The sequence below is a fragment of the Haliotis cracherodii genome, unplaced genomic scaffold, assembly GCF_022045235.1.
Source record: "Haliotis cracherodii isolate W230 unplaced genomic scaffold, xgHalCrac1.p SCAF_7, whole genome shotgun sequence".
In the NCBI taxonomy this organism is placed as follows: domain Eukaryota; kingdom Metazoa; phylum Mollusca; class Gastropoda; order Lepetellida; family Haliotidae; genus Haliotis; species Haliotis cracherodii.
Genome location: NW_027266330.1, coordinates 58,644,052 through 58,665,113, shown reverse-complemented (window position 1 = coordinate 58,665,113; position 21,062 = coordinate 58,644,052). Strand labels below are relative to the sequence as shown.

At 40.7% G+C, this 21,062-nt stretch overlaps 1 protein-coding gene across 1 annotated transcript in view; it reads left to right on the top strand.

Annotated features, from left to right (window-relative positions):
- LOC139447142 (importin-5-like) overlaps window positions 1-19,922 on the top strand; it is a 50,565-nt gene extending 30,643 nt beyond the window's left edge. The window contains exons 21-28 of the mRNA XM_071228325.1: window positions 190-301; window positions 2,969-3,024; window positions 4,260-4,382; window positions 5,407-5,481; window positions 7,286-7,430; window positions 12,504-12,732; window positions 13,159-13,300; window positions 15,489-19,922. Of these exons, the coding sequence (XP_071084426.1) occupies window positions 190-301; window positions 2,969-3,024; window positions 4,260-4,382; window positions 5,407-5,481; window positions 7,286-7,430; window positions 12,504-12,732; window positions 13,159-13,300; window positions 15,489-15,575 (969 nt within the window). The 3' untranslated portion in view covers window positions 15,576-19,922. The remainder of the gene's footprint in view (window positions 1-189; window positions 302-2,968; window positions 3,025-4,259; window positions 4,383-5,406; window positions 5,482-7,285; window positions 7,431-12,503; window positions 12,733-13,158; window positions 13,301-15,488) is intronic.
- Window positions 19,923-21,062: the final 1,140 nt, after the last annotated feature.

Here is a 21,062-nt window from a genome sequence, read left to right as displayed (position 1 = left end):
TTAGTTAGGTTCTGAGATTAAATGTGGATTTTTTTAAAGTAAGTTTTCTCATTGGGCTGTTCTTAAGCTTGTGTCCAACTAAAAGAATTTATTCAGATATGTTGAGTGAAGCTACTTAATGATAATCCACCGAATTGACATCTAGTCCGACTATAGATATCTATTTTGAGATGCTCCTGTCTGTTTCAGTGTGTGGAGAAGCTGGGTAAGGGTTGCCTGACGGACGAGTACATGAAACAGCTGGTGCAGTCTTTAGACAAACTGCTGAAGGATCACTCGTCCCGGCAGGAGGAGCGACAAGGTGAGGCCACTTCTTCCAGCCGGGGGGGGGGGTGGGGGAGGGGGAGTCTTTACACGTTGGAGGCTGTGTGGTAGTTGTCTTTACACGTTGGAGGCTGTGTGGTCATTGTCTTTACACGTTGGAGGCTGTGTGGTAGTTGTCTTTACGCGTTGGAGGCTGTGTGGTAGTTGTCTTTACATGTTGGAGGCTGTGTGGTAGTTGTCTTTACACGTTGGAGGCTGTGTGGTAGTTGTCTTTACACGTTGGAGGCTGTGTGGTCATTGTCTTTACACGTTGGAGGCTGTGTGGTAGTTGTCTTTACGCGTTGGAGGCTGTGTGGTAGTTGTCTTTACATGTTGGAGGCTGTGTGGTAGTTGTCTTTACACGTTGGAGGCTGTGTGGTAGTTGTCTTTACACATTTGAGGCTTTGTGGTAGTTGTCTTTACATGTTGGAGGCTTTGTGGTAGTTGTCTTTACACGTTGGAAGCTGTTTGGTAGTTGTCTTTACACATTTGAGGCTGTGTGGTAGTTGTCTTTACATGTTGGAAGCTTTGTGGTAGTTGTCTTTACATTGTTGGAGGCTTTGTGGTAGTTGTCTTTACATTGTTGGAGGCTTTGTGGTAGTTGTCTTTACATGTTGGAGGCTTTGTGGTAGTTGTCTTTACATGTTGGAGGCTGTGTGGTAGTTGTCTTTACATGTTGGAAGCTTTGTGGTAGTTGTCTTTACATGTTGGAGGCTTTGTGGTAGTTGTCTTTACATGTTGGAAGCTGTTTGGTAGTTGTCTTTACACGTTGGAGGCTGTGTGGTAGTTGTCTTTACATGTTGGAAGCTTTGTTGTAGTTGTCTTTACATGTTGGAAGCTGTTTGGTAGTTGTCTTTACATGTTGGAGGCTGTGTGGTAGTTGTCTTTACATGTTGGAGGCTGTGTGGTAGTTGTCTTTACATGTTGGAGGCTGTGTGGTAGTGTCTTTACATGTTGGAAGCTGTGTGGTAGTTGTCTTTACGTGTTGGAGGCTGTGTGGTAGTTGTCTTCACACGGAGGCTGTGTGGTTGTTGTCTTTACATGTTGGAAGCTTTGTGGTAGTTGTCTTTACACGTTGGAGGCTGTGTGGTAGATGTCTTTACATGTTGGAGGCTGTGTGGTAGTTGTCTTTACATGTTGGAAGCTTTGTGGTAGTTGTCTTTACACGTTGGAGGCTGTGTGGTAGTTGTCTTCACACGGAGGCTGTGTGGTTGTTGTCTTTACATGTTGGAAGCTTTGTGGTAGTTGTCTTTACACGTTGGAGGCTGTGTGGTAGATGTCTTTACATGTTGGAGGCTGTGTGGTAGTTGTCTTTACATGTTGGAAGCTTTGTGGTAGTTGTCTTTACACGTTGGAGGCTGTGTGGTAGTTGTCTTTACACGTTGGAGGCTGTGTGGTAGTTGTCTTTACATGTTGGAAGCTGTGTGGTAGTTGTCTTTACATGTTTGAGGCTGTGTGGTAGTTGTCTTTACATGTTGGAGGCTTTGTGGTAGTTGTCTTTACATGTTTGAGGCTGTGTGGTAGTTGTCTTTACACGTTGGAGGCTGTGTGGTAGTTGTCTTTACATGTTGGAGGCTTTGTGGTAGTTGTCTTTACACGTTTGCGGCTGTGATGCTGTTCAGTCTTTTCATGTCGCTATCATATAGCTGGAATATTGCTTTGTGTGGCGTAAACAACAAACAAATGCAACTCAAACAACTTATGTCAGATCACATCTTGGAGTCGTGTGGTGGCCTAGCCTTGACAGCTTTGCCTTTTCGCGCGGCAACACCGAAGACCCCAGGTTCGATTCCCCACGGGTAAAATGTGTGAATCCAGTTCTTCATGTCCTTCATCGTGATGTGCCTGGAATATTGCTGGAAGCGGCGTACACCCTACTCACTTTCACACTCTTTGAGTCAGCCGTGCTGTGGAGGTTCCGAGTGGAAATAGAGGCGACCATGCTTGTCGTAAGAGGCACCTAACAAGATCGGATGGTCAGGCTTACTGACTTGGTTGATGCATGTCATCGTATCCCTATTGCGTGGATCGATGCTCATGATGTCAATCACTGGATTGTCAGGTCAAGACTCAATTATTTACAGACTGCTGTCATATAGCTGGAATATTGCTGAGTGCAGCGTTAAACAGCAAACAAACAAATGAACAAACTTGTACTGAAATTGGTTTTCTCTGCATGCAAGCTTTACCTTTGCAATGTGTACTAAGAACTAATCATCTAATGTCAATGCCAACTTATCACTATTGATAGAAAGAGGACTATTTGATAATGCTGGAGTTGTGTAGATGCTTTCATTGTCAGTGATGATATATCATAGAGCCTATTTACTCTGAATTTATTGATGCTTAATGATAGGACTGAGACATGAAAGCACAATATATATGTTGAAAATATAATTTTAAAAAAGTGTGGCGTTAAACAACAAACAAACGAACGAAGTCAGTGGTAGAAACTGACAGTTTCAGTCCACTAGTCCTTATAATGATAGCATATAGCAAAACCTTTAAAAATGGCAAAATTCTGCTAGTCCTTACTATTGGGCAGTTTGGCAAGGACTATAGGACTAGTGCCAATTTCTAACCCTGGACGTGTTGACTTGGATGAGGGTGGTTGCAACAAGTGTTTCCACTATAACTGTGGTGACATGTTAACTGTGTGTTGCAGAGAAGCGAAAGGATGAAGACTATGATGAACAAGTGGAAGAATCTCTGTTGGATGAGGTGAGTCAGTATGTCAAACAGTAGCTCCTGGGAGTCGGGGTTCAAACTTTCGCAGATTCTAAGAGGCAATGGATTGGGTGGTCAGGCTTGGCAACTTGGTTGAGAGCATGTCCTCATGCTCTGACAGCATATCTGTGAAGATCCGGGGTAGAATAGGTCTACAGCAGCCCATGCTTGCCGTAAAAGGTGACTATGCTTGTCGTAAGAGGCAACTTATTGGATCGGTTGGTCAGACTTGCTGACTTGGTTGATGCATGTCATCGTAGCCCAATTGCGTGGAGGGGCGGTCAGGTAGCCTAGTGGTTAAAGCGTTCGCTCGTCTTGCCGAAAACCTGGGTTTGATTCCCGACATGGGTACAATGTGTGAAGCCCATTTCTGGTGTCCCCTGCCATGATATTGCTGGAATATTGCTAAAAGCGGCGTAAAACCATACTCACTCACTCACTCACCAATTGTGTGGATTGATGCTCATATCAATCACTGGATTGTCTGGTCCAGACTCGATTATTTATAGACCGCTGTCATCGAGCTGGAATATTGCTGACTGCGGCGTTAAACAACAAACAAACAAATTGGACTCAAACAGCATCTATCGTGTTGCAGACATAGTCCAACAGGAATGTTGCGTTAAAAAAGTGTAAAACCTCAACAATGTCACCTTCTAGGGAGAGAAAAGTTTGGATGTCATATGATTGTGTTGTTTTTCATATACAGAGTAGGCGTGGAGATTCCGTTTTAGAACTGGTCCCCACCAACCTGCTGTTTGTGAGAAGCAACGAAATGGATTGGGTGGTCATGCTTGGTGACTTAGTTGATAGCGGGTCAAATACTCCAACTGGATTGTTGGTCATAATATTGATCATCGGATTGTCTTGTCCAGCAGTGAGATATCAAATTGTTGTGTTAACAAATGTTATATTTGGGATACCGTAAAACTTTCGTAGTAAAGTACAGATTTTCGTACTTTTTTGGATTGAGTCCTATCCAGGATTCAAACTCAGTGCCAGAGAGTATATCCACAAAAATGAAAGTCTGACAACTAGTTGTCTAGATTAAGTACATTGTGTACCCCTCTTACTAAGAAAGTGTTATCCCAAATATAACATTTGTTATCTGGTTATATTTGACCACTTTCTAAATGGCATTGAATGTTCAAATTGTTGTGTTATTGCGAACATTCTGAGTTTATTTTAAAGACAGTTCTGTTCCTAGTCACTGTTTCCCTTGATTGCAGGATGACGAAGATGTGTATATACTCAGCAAGGTATCCGACATCATCCATTCCTTCTTCGGGACACACAAAGAAGCCTTTTTGCCGATATTTGAACAGATCATGCCACATTTTGTCAAACTGTTGGTAAGGATTTTATTTTATTTTATTTTATTTTATTTTATTTTATTTTATTTTATTTTATTTTATTTTATTTTATTTTATTTTATTTTATTTTATTTTATTTTATTTGATGTTATTTTATTTTATTTTATTTTATTTTATTTTATTTTATTTTAAATTTTATTTTAAATTTTATCTTATTTTATTTTATGTTTTTAATTATTTTTCAAATTATTTTTTATTCATTTTTTGTTTTTATTATTATTATTTTATTTCATTTCATTTCATTAAGTGATGTGTAATAATTATCAGTCAGTGCATTCTCCATGGGCAGGTGACAGAGCATCAATGGCAAGTAAAGATATCTATAGTCATCATCAATGCTCACCCTTATACACTTACACACACCGTCCATAGTATGATAAACTGATAGTAGGGGTAATTGTATATTTCATATTTCATCTTGCATACTTATAAAATACCCCCATGAAGACCGGGCTTACAATTCGTCTTCACCAACCCATGCTTACAAGAGGCGACTAACAGGATCGGATGGTCAGACTCACTGACTTGGCTGATGCAGGTCATATCTCAGTTGGGTAGATCGATGCTCATGATGTCCATCTCTAGATTTTCTGGTTCAGACTCAGTTGAATTCAGACGGCCTTGATATAGCTGTATTATTGCTGAGTTCAGGGTTGAAGAACAAATAAACAAATTTAGAAAAATCACACCTATATGAGTATCCGTTCAGAAACCGTTCAGAACTTTGCCCTTATAATTCTGTGCCATTACTTTACAAGACCCTCATGTTGTCTGCAAGGATGTTTAAAATTAATCATTGGGGATCTTCTGCATCCCCACAAAGTCAAGGTAAAACCCTGCCTTGATCTCTTCACTGGATTGTCTGGTCCGGACTCGATTATTTCCAAACTGCCATCATTTAGCTTGAATATTACTGAGTGAGGCAAACGAACAAACACACTCGGACACATATGAGAATTATGACCTTTATGATGAGAGCCTTACAGAGATCTGTTTGTTTCAGAACCCAGCTCGGTCGTGGCCGGACAGGCAGTGGGCACTGTGTGTGTGGGATGACGTGCTGGAGCACACTGGACCTGTAAGTTGTACTGTCGAACATGGGATGCCTGTAGAGAACCCGGGTTTGAATAGGTCCCCAGCAAACTATGCATGTCTTTGTACCCCGATGACATTGATTGCTGCTCACAATATCGATCACAGGATTGTCTGGTCCTGAGTAAAGTATTTACTGGCCTCTTTATTTCTGAGTGTGGTGTTTAACAACAACTAGAAGTCAAATATGTGGCATTAAAGCTTTTTATATTGATGGTTTGGTTCCAGCAATAATAAATATGTGGCAATAAAAATAAATAGAATTTTCCACATCTGTTGAACAATGGACAAAATGTTTTTGCACCAAGTCAGTACTGAGGTGGACCCTGGGGCATATTGTGTCAGATTATCGTGAGGACAAAATACATTTTGGCATCATAGACGACTGCCGATGGTATTGAGTTATAATTTGACTCTTGATGGTGTTCAACTGCCTTGTACATATTAGGAAAATGTTGATGATTTTCATTTGTTTGTTTATTTTCAACCACCTACACACAATCTAGAATCAGATATTATGTCTGGGTTAGAACTAAAATCAAAAGCTTTACTAGCCCGGGTAAAGATAAAATGCCCTTGCAATGTGAAAACAATGGGGAAATTTGAAATTTTGTACAAGCCCACAGGAATTTGTTCTAGCCCTAGGCTAGCAGGCTAGTGTTAATTTCTAAGCCTGGTAAACCAAACAATGGAAATAGTATTACTATTTAACATGAGTTGCTACATTTGTAATTCCTAATTTACTGACTGCTGCAGACTTGGAACCAAATATCAGTCTCTGAGCTAGAGATGTCCTGATTGTTGTACAAACTAAAAGTCAAATGTAGATGTGCAGACTGTTGTGTTGGTCTCTCTCATGAATTAAAAGCGCTTTCAAAGTCGGTGATGATATATCATAGAGCCTCTATTGTCTGAATATATTGATGCTTAATGATAGGACTGAGACTTGAAAGCAGGTAAATGTTCCGAGACCACAAACCCAGCCAACCATGAAATGGGTAGTTGATGGTTGCAGTGGCTGCGGAGTAGGATCCTCAGTGAAGCTGTGACCCTGTAGAAGACCAAATCTCAGTTGTGACAGTCGGTGCCAATTTGACCAGACTCCGGCTTCGATTCTGGCAGAGTGGCGTGACCTATTGATAGAACACTGGTCATTTGGCCCACTCCCAAACTCGAAGGAACATTGTTATGGGATGAGACAGCTGTGCCTACTCGCTTGTTTGACACTTGAAACCCGTTAGAATTGGTTCCCAGCATCCTGTGTTAGTGCAAAGTAACTTTACACCCGTGAAGATGTGGGGTAGATCCGTTCACATATATGGCTACATGTGCCACCTGCTCACATTGTAAGTAAGATCCGGGGTAGAATACGTATTCAGTAACCCATGCTTGACCCATGAAGATCCAGAGTAGAATAGGTCTTCAGCAACCCATGCTTGCCGTAAAAGGCGACTATGCTTGTCGTAAGAAGCGACTAACGGGATTGGGTAGTCAGTCTCGCTGACTTCGTTGATGCGGATCATCGATCCCAATTGCGTGGATAGATGCTCATGATATCAATCACTGGATTGTCTGGTCCAGACTCGATTATTTACAGACCGCCGTCATATAGCTGAAATATTGCTGAGTGCGGCGTTAAACAACCAACCAACCAACCAACCAACCAACCAAATCATGACGTCAATCACTGGTTGTATGGTCCTGACTCTATTATTTGTGCAACGTTTAAAAGATAGAGAGAAAAACTGCCATGCTGTGTTAAACTCACAGACTTGACTTCTTCTGGACAGATCTCCATCAAGTACCAGGAGTTCTTCCTGAGAAACATGCTGGACTCCCTGGTGGACAAGAGCACGGAGGTGCGGCAGGCTGCAGCCTATGGCATCGGGGTCATGGCTCAGTTCGGGCAGGACGTGTATGCTGATGCTTGTGCTGGTAAGATAGACGTATTCACAGATAGTGTTAGGGGTGACTCCAGAAAACCTGAAAAGGACATCTTCTCTTACTGTAGGGATCTGTTTATGATGTCTAGATTGACCATTCAGGTATTTACATTATGTGTGAATGTGCATCCAGTATAGGAAAACGTGTGTTTAATATGCAGAAATTGATCTACTTAATCCTGAGGGGCACAAGAAAATGATGCATTCTTCATGAAATATATTTATTTCATTATTTTTCAGTCGTTTGAAAAGTTCCGATTGCTTAACAAACACAATGAATTATTACTTGTTAAGTTACAAAATGTTGTATCTAAGAATTTGAACTCTGTCATTGATTGTGAAGTATGGCTGGACCCAACACATCAAATCAGATATTGAAATGAAATATTGGACCCCCCTGGACCCCCCTGGACCCCCCTGGTACAAATACACGTAGAAACTGGACACTGGTTCGGGAATGTACCGTATTCAATGTAATAAGCGCCCTGCTCTATTAAGCATCAATGGCGATGTTTGCTGATATTTTAAACTTAACCTTCTGATTACTGGTACTTCCCATATGGAACAGTGGGCATCAACGATGATTTTTACACATTGTTAATGTCGAGTTGAGTATCACAAATACATAGATATGTAAGTCAGCACGTGCAAACATGCAGGTAGCATTATCTGTATGAGACATATATATCAGAAGGGGTAAAATACTGAGAGCGGTGGTTTTATCTGTGTTCAACAAACCAAGAAATTTATGATCTTTCAATTCTGTTTTTTTCTCTCACTAAAATCATATTCTAATAAGCACCCCCTATTTCTAATTCCGAGAACGCCCTGGGCGTTTATTACGCCGAATACGGTAATTGATGATCAATTGATGATTAATCAGAAATCAGTATCTTTCATGTAAGTGACAAAAAATATAATAGCAAGATTCTTACATTTTCTTCTCTCCAACTCAAAACACATCTACGAAGAAACATGGCATCAGGCCTTCAAACCATAGTCGTATTTCGATTTTTTTCTGTTTGCACATTTAATCTATTTTTTTATTGCCCCTACAAATTTATTAAGATTTAATATTGTTGAAAAAAATCAATCCTGAATTTCATTATAGATTCTTCAGTTCATTACAGAAACCGATTAATGAACATCAACAGCTGTCCTGGTATTCTAACTGAAATGCTTTCAGTGTCAGTGATGATATATCATAGAGCCTATATTGTCTGAATGTATTGATGCTTAATGATAGGACTGAGACATGAAAGCCTAAAACTACTGCTATATATGTTATCAGCGTTTTACCGTACGAATACATGGAGTAAATGTTCTGACATTGTGTAGTCCAAAAATAGGTTACCATTACATCATGATTCTGGTAATTGCCAACTGAAATGGAGATTGTGCTCCGACTCAAGTTGTCGCAATGTTTTCATACTTTTCCTGGTCAAGTCTTGTTGGTGTACGGGCTATTGTGAAATGCAGCCCTCTGCCAAATGCGACTTAAATCTATGATTGGTGACCTAAATTTATCTACTGCTCGCCGCTTGGCTACCTAAAAGTAAACATAACTGGCGATAATATATGTCTCCACTCCGCTCCACTCCACTCCACTCCACTCCACTCCACTCCACTCCACTCCACTCCACTCCACTCGTCGTCATGGTTGGAATCCGAGCTACACCCTGATCAAGATCATTGGTTCGATATCCAGCTGTGCTCAGGGTATCAAAGAGGGGCGGTCGGATAGCCTAGTGGTTAAAGCATTCGCTCGTCACGCCGAAGACCCGAGGTTCGATTCCCGACATGGGTACAATGTGTGAAGCCCATTTCTGGTGTCCCCCGCACTGATATTGCTGGAATATCTCTAAAAGCGGTGTAAAAGCATACTCACTCACTCACTCACTCACTCACTCACTCACTCAGGGTATCAAAGCTTTCAGTGTCAGTGATGATATATCATAGAGCCTATATTGTCTGAATGTATTGATGCTTAATGATAGGACTGAGACATGAAAGCACACTGAGGCCATTACTTTGTTACCTGTTGCATCACAGATCCTCTGACCCTAATTTCATAACATATGAAAACAATAATAAAGATCAGGTCTTTGAAAGGCATTAGGAAGTGAGAAGACGTTTAGGAGTATATACTTACTCCTTTACCTGATGAATATATTCTCTTCAATAATAAAGATGCATATATATTGGGCCTATTAAGATCAGTGTTCGGGAAGAGTCCTCCATAACACAAGGCTGATGCTTAATTCAACATGCATGTTTCTTTTATGGGTAATAAAATCTGGTGGTCTTTTCCTTGTCCTTCATGTGGGATTTACAGTGGCAGAAACTAACAGTTTTCATCCACTAGTCCTTATAGTGATAACATATAGCAAAACCCTTTAAAGGGCAAATTACTACTAGTCCTTAGGTACCTAAACTATTGGGCAGTTTGGCAAGGACTATAGGACTAGTGTCTGTTTCTAACGCAGCCGTTTAGCAATATTCACTCATTGCCTTTTTAGGGGGCGGTTGCGTAGCCTAGTGGTTAAAGCGTTCGCTTGTCACGCCGAGTGAGCATTTTCAGTAAGCAGTATTACAAAAGTCACCTTCACTCCAAAATGACATAAATATCCATTTAAACGTTTAAAACCAGCTTTCAACTCATGTGTTAAAATTCTGCAGCAGATAAATGCAAAATTCTGCACGTGTTCTACAGAAAATGTGATTTTCTGCTAAATAGGTTCATGTTCTCTTGGGGGGGGGGGGGGGGGCATGGGTGGCCCAGTCGTCTAAGGTGCCACGATTTGCTGTGCAGAGTTGCATCCCTTGGACACGCCAGACACCTATGATCGTGGGTTCGAATCCCGGTTCGCCCCGATTATGTTTCTAGGTTTGTCAGCACCATACCCGTGCTCGTGGGTTTCACCGAAGTGGTTACCACTTTGAACTGACACGCCGTGATATAATGGGACCTGCATCACTTCGGGCTTTCCTCCCACATTAAGCTGACACGCCGTGATATAACTGGAATAATGTTAAAAGTGGCGTTAAACCCAACTCACTCACTCACTGGTGTTGCAGTTCATGTTCATGTTCTGTCATGGGATTGTTGAAAAGTAGGTCCCAGTACATTATGGTTCTGGTACTTGCCAACATATAGTTTCATGCTTTTCCTGGTCAAGTGAGGGCACTGGTGGCCCAGAGGTCTAAGGCGCTTCAATTCACTGTGCAGAGTTGCATCCCTTGGACACGCCAGTAACCTATGATTGCAGCGATAGAATCTAACATTAGTCCACTAGTCCTTATAATGATAACATAAACTAAACCCTTAAAAAGCGCAAATTTCTGCTAGTCCTTATGATAGCTTAACTCTTAGGCCACTTTGGCAAGGACTATAGGACTAGTGCCAATTTCTAATGCTGTGATTGTGGTTCGAATCCCAGTTTGCCCCGATTATGTTTCTAGGTTTGTCAGCACCATACCTGTGCTCGTGGATTTTACCAAAGTGGTAAACGTCTAAGACCTGCATAACTTTGGGCTTTCCTCCCACATTAAACTGATGCGATATAACTGGAATACTAAAAAGAGGCGATAAGCAGAACTCTCATATACTAACTCACTGTGATATGGTTAGAATATCATAGATCTGAGATCACTCTAAATGGACGAATATAGAAAAGCTTTCATTGTCGGTGATGATATATCATAGAGCCTTTATTGTCTGAATGTATTGATGCTTAATGATAGGACTGAGACATGAAAGCCTAATCATGGTATTAAGGAATCTGAATCATACAATTTGTTAGTTAAGACACAGTCTGAGACTTCAAACACTGGTCTGAAGCCCGTGTCTAGTAAAATGGGATTGTCGAAAAGTAGATCCCAGTACATCAGGATTCTGGTACTTGCCAGCTGAAATGGAGATTGTGCTCCTACTCCTGCTCATATTGTGTCACTAGTTTCATGCTTATCTCTGGTCAAGTGGGGGAACGGGTGGACCAGAAGTCTAGGGCGCTTCAATTCACTGTGCAGAGTTGCGTCCCTTGGGCACGCCAGGAACCTATGATTGTAGGTTCGGATCACAGTTCGCCCCAATCATGTTTCTAGGTTTGTCAGCACCATAGCTGTACTCGTGGATTTCACCGAAGTGGTTAAATGTCTGAGACCTGCTTTCCTACCACTTTGAACTGACACGCCGTGATATAATGGGAATACTGTCAAAGGCGGCGTTAAACACAACTCACTAACTTACTTCAGGTCAAATTTCAGTTTCGGGTCGTTGTTAGAAGGTTAAAATATCATAGATCTGAAATCACTCTAAATTGATGAATATTGAAATGCTTTCATTGTCAGTGATGATATATCATAGAGCCTTTATTGTCTGAATGTATTGATGCTTAATGATAGGACTGAGACATGAAAGCCTAATCATAGTATTAGGGAATCTGAATCATACAATTTATTAGGTAAGACGGACCACCTCCGTGGTCTAGTGGTAGAGCGTCCGCCCGGAGAGCGGAAGGTCTGGGGTTCGACCCCCTACCGCGTCATACCAAAAGACGTTAAAAGATGGTACTTGTTGTTACCCTGTCTGGCGCTTGGTATTAAGAGGCTAAAACAAGGACTGGTCGACTCGGAGTCAGTATACTGTGTCTGAGTAGGGTATTCATGTTAAAATGCGCCATGGTATCTCAGTGAGTTAGCACTATAAATCTGTATCAGTCCGAACTAGTACAAGCAGCCACACAAACACACATACGTACATGCACGTCGCTATATAAGTGCAATAATCTTGGACGCGATGTTAAACCCTATTTCACCTCACCTATTAGGTAAGACAGTGTGTGACTTCAAACAGCCTGTGTCTAGTGAAATGGTTTCTGGTCTAGTAGGATCAGTCCTTATATGAAAGTAATGCCAACGATAAAGATTTAGTGGGTCCTGAAAAGAAAGAAGAAAACCTCAAGGTTCCCCCAGAATTTAGAACAGTGGTATGAATGATATGTGCATTATGAAACTATTCAGACAAAACAGGTGAATATTTCACATTTTTCCTTGGCTTTTTCAGAGGCAGTTCCGAGGCTAGTCCAGATGATCGAAAATCCAGAATCGAAATGCTCATCAAATGTGAACGCGACAGAAAATGCCATATCGGCAGTGACTAAAATATGCAAATATAATGCTTCCAAAGTAAATGTGGAGGAGCTGATCCCTCGATTCATCTTCTGGCTCCCTGTGACGGAGGATGAGGATGAAGCCGTTCACATATACGGCTACATGTGCGACCTGCTCACATTGTAAGTAAGATCGAGGGTAGATCCGTTCATATATATGGCTACATTTGCGACCTGCTCACAGTGTAAGTAAGATCCGGGGTAGAGAACGTATTCAGCAACCCATTCTTGACCTGTGAAGATCTGCAGTAGAAAAGGTCTTCAGCAGCCCATGCTTGCTGATAAAGGCAACTATGCTTATCATAAGAGGCGACTAACGAGTTTGAGTGGTCAGGCTTGCTGACTTAGTTGATGTATGTCATCATATCCCAGTAGTGGGTATTGATGCTCATGATCACTTGATTGTCTGGTACAGACTCGATTATTTACAGACAGCTGTCATATAGCTGGAATATTGCTGAATGCGGCGTTAAACAACAAACAAACAAATTCATTGCCCCGCTAGTGTGATGTGACATAAACACACTGAAGTATTTGCTGTGTGTGCAGGAACCACCCAGGCATGCTAGGAGAGAACAGTCAGAACTTGCCGCGGATAGTGGCAATCATCGCAGAGTCAATATATAAAGAGGTCATTGAACCGTCACAAGCCGTCTTTGGGAGGATGCTGCAGATTGTGAATCAAGTGAAGGTAAAATTATAATTCTGGTATTTACGTATGGAGAAGGTTGTCCTGAGCCCGAAGTCAGTAAACTTCTGTTGGAGGTCCTGGGCTATACCGCTGTTCTCAGGGTAGACATGCTTTCATTGTCCATGATGATATATCATAGAGCCTATATTGTCTGAATCTATTGATGCTTAATGATAGGACTGAGACATGAAAGCAGAAGAGATATTTAACTTTCACATACAAATTCGGAATATTGGTTACAAATACTACCCAGTAAATTATGAAGATAGAGCAAATGTCAGTGTCTATTGTGGGAAACATTTTGACACTTGATTCCCTGGCATTTACCTAGAATATTTATTTATCGATCCAGAGGACACAAAGCTTTTCTTTTGGGGGTGCCAGGTAAAACAATGGGGGTTTATCTAGAATATTTATTTTAACGATCCATAGTGACACAAAGCCTTTTTCTTGTGGGGGTTCCAGGTAAAAACAATGGGGGTCTTTGTTAAAAGCTTGGCTCCCGGAGAATTGTCAAAATTTACATTCAGCACTCGGTGACTTAAAATGACACATGATCCAAGGCCGTTAATTAAATTAGATTTGGTGCTCCCCAACTGAAGTGCTAGTGCTGGAAAATAGTGAAGCATTCAACTGTGTATGGTACTTTTTAATGGATTTCATTTGAAACTTAATTTTAAGTGGTACCAAATTTAGAAATGGCAGTATCATTACGAAACATGCACACCAACTGTCTGCATCCCAGGGGATGTACTTTGTATTTTTGTCTGTCTGTTTTCAATTTTTATGCACGTAGGATGCGGGATTTTGCATCCTGCTTCGTGCGTCCTTGAGGTTGGTGAAGAATTGAAGGCCATGGCCTAAAATACCAATTAGCATGATCTCCTGTAATTAACAAGGGAGGCAACTTAGCTCGAAACAATTACAAGCCTAGTGATAACATGTTAGGACACTCCCGAAAAACTTGAAGCCTGAAATGTGGCGAGACAGACTGACCTGGGCTTGTGCCAATTTGCATCCTTGAATTAACTGATCCAAAAGCAATGTTAAATATGGACCTGTAATTTGTCTATTAAAAAAAATGAATTTTACATATATGAGTTATGCTCAAGCATCTGGAATAGAATATTATTTTGTTTAAGAATACAGAATAATTTTCTCAGAAAATATATTTATCTTGCCATAACGTGCCAGGATGTTGATGTTTCTGGGTGTTTTTTAAATTTTGCATGAAATAATTTTTGAGAGTGACGTCACACTAATTCAATATAACCAAATTAATAGAGCTCTACACAGTGAAGCGGATAACCCAAGCACTGCGCAGAATAAACTGGCTTTTGCCATGTTTTTATAAGAGGCAAAGTGAAGTGAAATCTTGTGTGGTCCTCTTAGGATGAGTTACAAAATACTAACTGGCAGTAATTACCTGCTTGAATGGATTAGAAGCCAGTGTTTATCCATGCCTAGATTACAATATGAATGCCTTGGTCATATGACAAGGCAGGGTTATTCCACAGAAAAATTCGCTTCCTAACCTGAAGAGCCTTTTGCTGTGTGGTCAGTTGAGCAGAAGCTTCTCTAAGGGGTGCAGAATCTACTCTCGCAGAATAAGGGGTGCAGAAACTTCTCTCGCAGAATAAGGGGTGCAGAAACTACTCTCGCAGAATAAGGGGTGCAGAAACTACTCGCAGAATAAGGGGTGCAGAAGCTTTCGCTGAATAAGGGGTGCAGAAACTACTCGCAGAAGAAGGGCTGCAGAAACTACTCTCGCAGAATAAGGGGTGCAAAAGCTTCTTGCAGAATAAGGGGTCCAAAAGCTTTTCTCGCAGAATAAGGGGTGCAGAAGCTCTCACAGAATCAGGGGTGCAAAAGCTTCTCTTGCAGAATAAGGGGTGCAAAAACTTCTCTTGCCGAATAAGGGGTGCAAAAGCTTCTCTTGCCGAATAAGGGGTGCAAAAGCTTCTCTCATAGAATAAGGGGTGCAAAAGCTTCTCGCAGAATAAGGGGTGCAAAAGCTTCTCTCGCCGAATAAGGGGTGCAGGGCTGAGGGATCCACAGGGTTATCGGCTATTGTTTGCAAGGAATGCTCAGAACGGTCGACATCCTTTAAAATCATCTTAAAAGATGTTAAATTTTGTGCTTGAAGTTTTGTACGAATGCTGAGTTGACTCCTCTCTGTTTGTTTCAGGCCAATGAGGAGGCGTTCCAGGCTTGCGTGGGAGCTTTGTCACAAGAACAGCAGGAAGCTTTATCTGTTGCACTATCTAAATGCTGATTGGCTAGTTCCAACTTTTCCTTGACCAATCAGAAAAGCACTTGTGTGAATTGCATACCTTTGAGGGCATTTTGGAATGATTCTTGTGGGCTGTGATTGGCCAGTTTGACTTTCTTTGAATAGCCAATCAGTGCAGTGCTTGTTTCCCAAGACTATTTGAAGGCATCTTACAGCATCAGACAGACTCATTGTGATGAAGCTGTGTATCAACTTGTTGCTTTCTTGTGCATTTCACACTTGTGGATGTAGAGCAACAGTCCTTGGGTAGATTTTCTGCTAAACTGACGGAAGATGTGTTATGGCTTGTGTACCAATCTGAAGACTAGCTATTTGCTTAAGAGGAGAACAATTTCTGCTTACATCCGCGCCATGGGATTGTTCCTAGTTGTGTGAGAGAGCTGCTGTAGGCTTGGTAGACAACAGTTGTAGGATAAAGCGTGTTTCTATAACATCCTTATTAAGAATTCTCGAAACATTGCACTTTATTGAGGAGATTACATTGGATCTAATTTTGAATTTTCCATTCTATGTAAAAATTGAGAAAGAAACTGAATTGTTTATTCAGATTTCTAATATGTTGACACGTTATTTGTTTCAGTGTGAAATATTTAATGTATATTTTCTTGAAGCTATATTAAATTTATTGTACAGATCCTTGAACATTGTAAATGTTTTGAATATTCTGCATTTGTGACGCATGTCGTTGGGACATGAAGTGAGATTTCAGAACAGCATCTTGTTGTACAGAGTTTTTGATGTAATAGCTGTGCATAATGCTTACTTGTGTTCATGGAACTAACTTTAAAGATGACCTGCTCAGATCTCCAGTCCATGGCCGAACCTCTCGTATAGAGCGCTCAATTCTGTTGTGGCAGGCTAGGCCAAAGAGTGTTATCTTCAGGGGCATGACTTCATTGATTAATAAGGGGCGGTCGGGTAGCCTAGTGGTTAAAGCGTTCGCTCGTCACGCCGAAGACCCGGGTTTCGATTCCCGACATGGGTACAATGTGTGAAGCTCATTTCTGGTGTCTCCCAGCCTAAAAGCGGCGTAAAACCATACTCACTCACTAATGGATTAATATTTAGAAGTTATGGATCGGTTCATAGCCGACCAATGAAATCATGTGAATCTTACTTGGCAAAAGTCTTCAAAGTACAAAGTATGGGATTTCATACACAAGGTCATGGTCGCTCCCAGTCCATACTAACACACACATCATTTTCAATATCAACTTGTTCTTGGACAGCATGAAATACAATCCTGTCTTTATGCAATCTATTTTTTGTTTTCAAGATGGGCAGAATCATCCCTGTTTGGTGCATTTTTTGGTCCATTTTACTTTGTCGGTGGCTTACAGCCTATATTAAATTATTAAAACGATCATCACATGACTACATAACTCTGATTGTGATAATGATGGACCAGGTTTCTGAAATACGATTCCAGGATAAAATATAATATTTAAAAATTGCTATAGGCCGACTACTTCCTGATGGGTGTGGAAGGTAAGACAAGGTAGTTGACTCTTGTGGCAGAATCAGCTCATCACGTCTTCACCCTAATCAGGGGCGGTCGGGTAGCCTAGTGGTTAAAGTGTTCGCTCGTCACGCCGAAGACCCGGGTTCGATTCCCGACATGGGTACAATGTGTGAAGCCCATTGCTGGTGTCCCCTGCCATGATATTGCTGGAATATTTTCCCAAATCTTAAGTGATGTCTGTGCTAATGAGATGGCGAATTGCATGGTAACAGTAAGTTATGTCATTAAACTGACGCTCCTTTTCATTAAATAAGCTAACTAGAGCAGTGTTGCAGTAAGTTTGGTATCAGGTTGTTTTTGAAGGTAAAAATATCCCACTGGAAATGCATGGTGATAAGTTCTAACATCTAACTGGGGTTTGTTCTAATTTTTAGTCTTTTAGGAAACAGAGGCTACTCCCCATTTTTGCAAGCAATTATCTAGTTCTCTGTACATCCTATATTAAGGAATCGGAACTGTTTCCCGGAATTGTTTTGGGCAAACTGATTAGTCTTGGCATCTGGAAACTTGTATTTCCAAACAAATTGCAGAAGTTTGGGGCTACAATCAATAAAATTCCCTCAATTCAACATTATTATCTTTCATGCTTGTGCATTGTTAAGACTGGTATGTATTCTTACAATATGATTTATATTTGTGTACACTTCAAAATTCAATCTTGTCCGGAGGCCAGGGTAGACCCTGTTGTCTAAGGCACAGCATTTCTGTGTAGAGGGTTGCGTTCCCAGGAATGTCAGAAACCTATGATTTTAGGTTTGAATCTTCATTCACTCGGATTGTTTCTTCGTTTGTCGGCACCATACCCCTGCTCATGGGTTTCACCAAAGTGGTACATATCTCTTCCCTCTTTCCTCCCACATTAGACTGACAAGCCGTGATATTCCGGGACTGGAATAGTGTTCAAAATGGCATTAAAAACCAATTCACTCACTCACTCAATCTTGTCTGATAGCCAGAGACTACTAAATTGTGCTGAGGTCATGTAAATATCCAGTGATTGTAGTCTTCATTGACATGCATTTGAGGGCTATAATTCTCAAAGCATCACTTTTGATACAAGTTTGAACTGAATAAAAGGCAGAAAATGTAAACAGTAAACATTTTAGTAATGTTCAAGCAGGACTTGGTAGAACTCTTAGGACTTGTGAAATTTTTTATTATTATTTTTTATTTTTTCCTTCTTTATTCATCTCAGCAGGTACAGCATTTATATATACATGTCATGTCAATATAGGACTTATGAAATAGGAAGACAAATTTCTAAGGCTGCTGTTAGGATATGTGATTCTTTTACTATTATATTTCTTTCCACTTTCATTTTTCTCAGAGGCCTTCAAAAACTAGCAACTGATTATTGCTTGTTTGAATCTTTTTTTCCTGTAATATATGGGAGTGTGGATGCTATTTTATTTTAAACATTTTCTGAAGTGTAAATTATTACATATTTGTATGGATGTCTGTATAAACGTATGTATAGATTCTGTTTGGATTTTGGAAGAGTTATTCCCCTTTGGCTGCATTTCACTGATGCATTGGTAGTTGGATGTTCAACTTGAGTGAATCATTTTATTCTATAGCAATTTCACCAGTGGCTGAATATGAAGTAAGGAAGCATCAGCTAGCTTGCAGTATTTGTGTTGTAGGTTCTTGTATCATATGTACAGCTTCGCAAAATTACTTAAAAATGAGGAGCATTTTAAGGTTAATTGTTAAATTATTTTATGAGGAATTTAATTTTGTACAGAAGTCTCGAATATGAAATATTTGAAAAAGAAATACTCTGTTATTCTCTAACTTTATTGCTGAACTGACGATTGTATCAAAGTATCTCAGATGCTGAATTGATCAACACTGTTAATTATGCTGAACTGTTCACTGTTACAATGATCAACACTGTCTAATATGCTGAACAGTTCACTGTTACTATGTTCAACGCTATCAAGTACTGAACTGTTCACTGTTACAATGATCAACACTGTCTAATATGCTGAACAGTTCACTGTTACTATGTTCAACGTTATCAAGTACTGAACTGTTCACTGTTACAATGATCAACACTGTCTAATATGCTGAACAGTTCACTGTTACTATGTACAACGCTATCAAGTACTGAACTGTTCACTGTTACAATGATCAACACTGTCTAATATGCTGAACAGTTCACTGTTACTATGTTCAACGCTATCAAGTACTGAACTGTTCACTGTTACAATGATCAACACTGTCTACTATGCTGAACAGTTCACTGTTACTATGTTCAACGTTATCAAGTACTGAACTGTTCACTGTTACAATGTTCAACAGTATCTAGTGTACTGAACTGCTCATTGTTGCAATGATGAACACAGTAATTAGTATGTTGAACTGTTCACTGTTACTATGTTCAACATATTGAGTACTGGACTTTGCACTGTTACAAAGATCAACACAGATCTAGTATGCTGAACTGTTCACTGTAACAATGATCAACACACCATCATAGATACTGTAGCAGAGATGATATCTGATCGCTTGGTTGTACATGAAAATGATTAATAAACATTTTATTGAGGACATCTGGATGTTGCCTTTGGTGGTTGTCACCTTGTTTCCACCTAGCAAAATATTTTTGAACTGATTATCAAGAGGGGGGAGGGAGCCATGTATAAAAACAAACTACCTATCTTTTTAGCAGTTTTGACGGCATTACTACTACTGCTGTTGCCACCACCCCATACAGAGTATGGAAGCCTGTTACTGTGTTACCGTGGCAATTAATACAACCGCTATACATGCTTGGTTCTCCAATAAAAATCCCAGTTCAGTTACACTATTCTTGTTATTTTGTTCTGATATTTGAATGTTATAACAGTGGTGTTCTACCCGAAGAGCCGAAGGTCCGGGTTTCGATCCCTGACTGTCTCATACCAAAAGACGATAAAAATGGTCCTTGTTGTTACCCTGCCTGGCGCTCAGCATTAAGGGGCTGAAACAAGGACTAGTCGGTTGGAGTCAGTGTACTGTGTCTGTGTGTGGTATTCATGTTAAACTGCGGCATGGTATCTCAGTGGGCTAGTACTATAAAATCGGCATCGGTCCGGACTAACACAAGCAGCCACACAGACACATCGCTATGTAAGTGCAATGATCTTGGACGCGAAGTTTTACCAAATTTCACCTCACCTCTACCCCGGAAAGTCGGCAGAGCTGTGACCAATGTGTAACTAAGATAACAAGCACACTGTTACTATTGGTAACACAGCTAGACAGAACTGATTTGTTGTGTGTTCGAGTCCAGTATGATCCATGGTCTGCTCAGTGTCTGGTTTACAAGAATTGCTTTGCCGTAAGAGCCTACTAAAGGCGGGTTCGGATCTTCGAGCATTTTGTATGCACGTTTTCAGTTACCAGTTTGCCTGGTGACCCTGGAAAATCCAGGGTAGAATAGGTCTTCAGCAACCCATGCTTGCAGTTAAAGGCGACTAACGGGATCGGGTGGTCAAGCTCGCTGACTTGGTTGATGCATGTCATCGTATCCTAATTGCGTGGATCGATGCTCATGATGTCAACCCTGTATTGTCTGGTCCAGACTTGATTATGTACAGACCGCCGTTGTGTAGCTGGAATATTTCTGAGTACGGCCTTAAACAACAAACAAACAAACGTGTCTATATTTAAAGACTATGTTTTAGTGAGTTAACGATTTTCGTAACAAGAAGGTCGCTTTTGGACCTCTGTTGTCCAGGGCCCTGTTCCGCAAAGCGTTTTTAGCGCAACGACAACCGTAAGCCTGTTTATGCATAGAGTTATGATTATCACAGCAATAAGATCTCTTTTGGAATGTGACCCTAAACCGCAAGGCGTCTTCGCCCCGATTATGTATCTACGTTTTATCAGCACCATACCTGTGCTCGTTGGTTTCACCGAAGTGGTAAACGTGTGAGACCTGCATCACTTCGGGCTTTCCT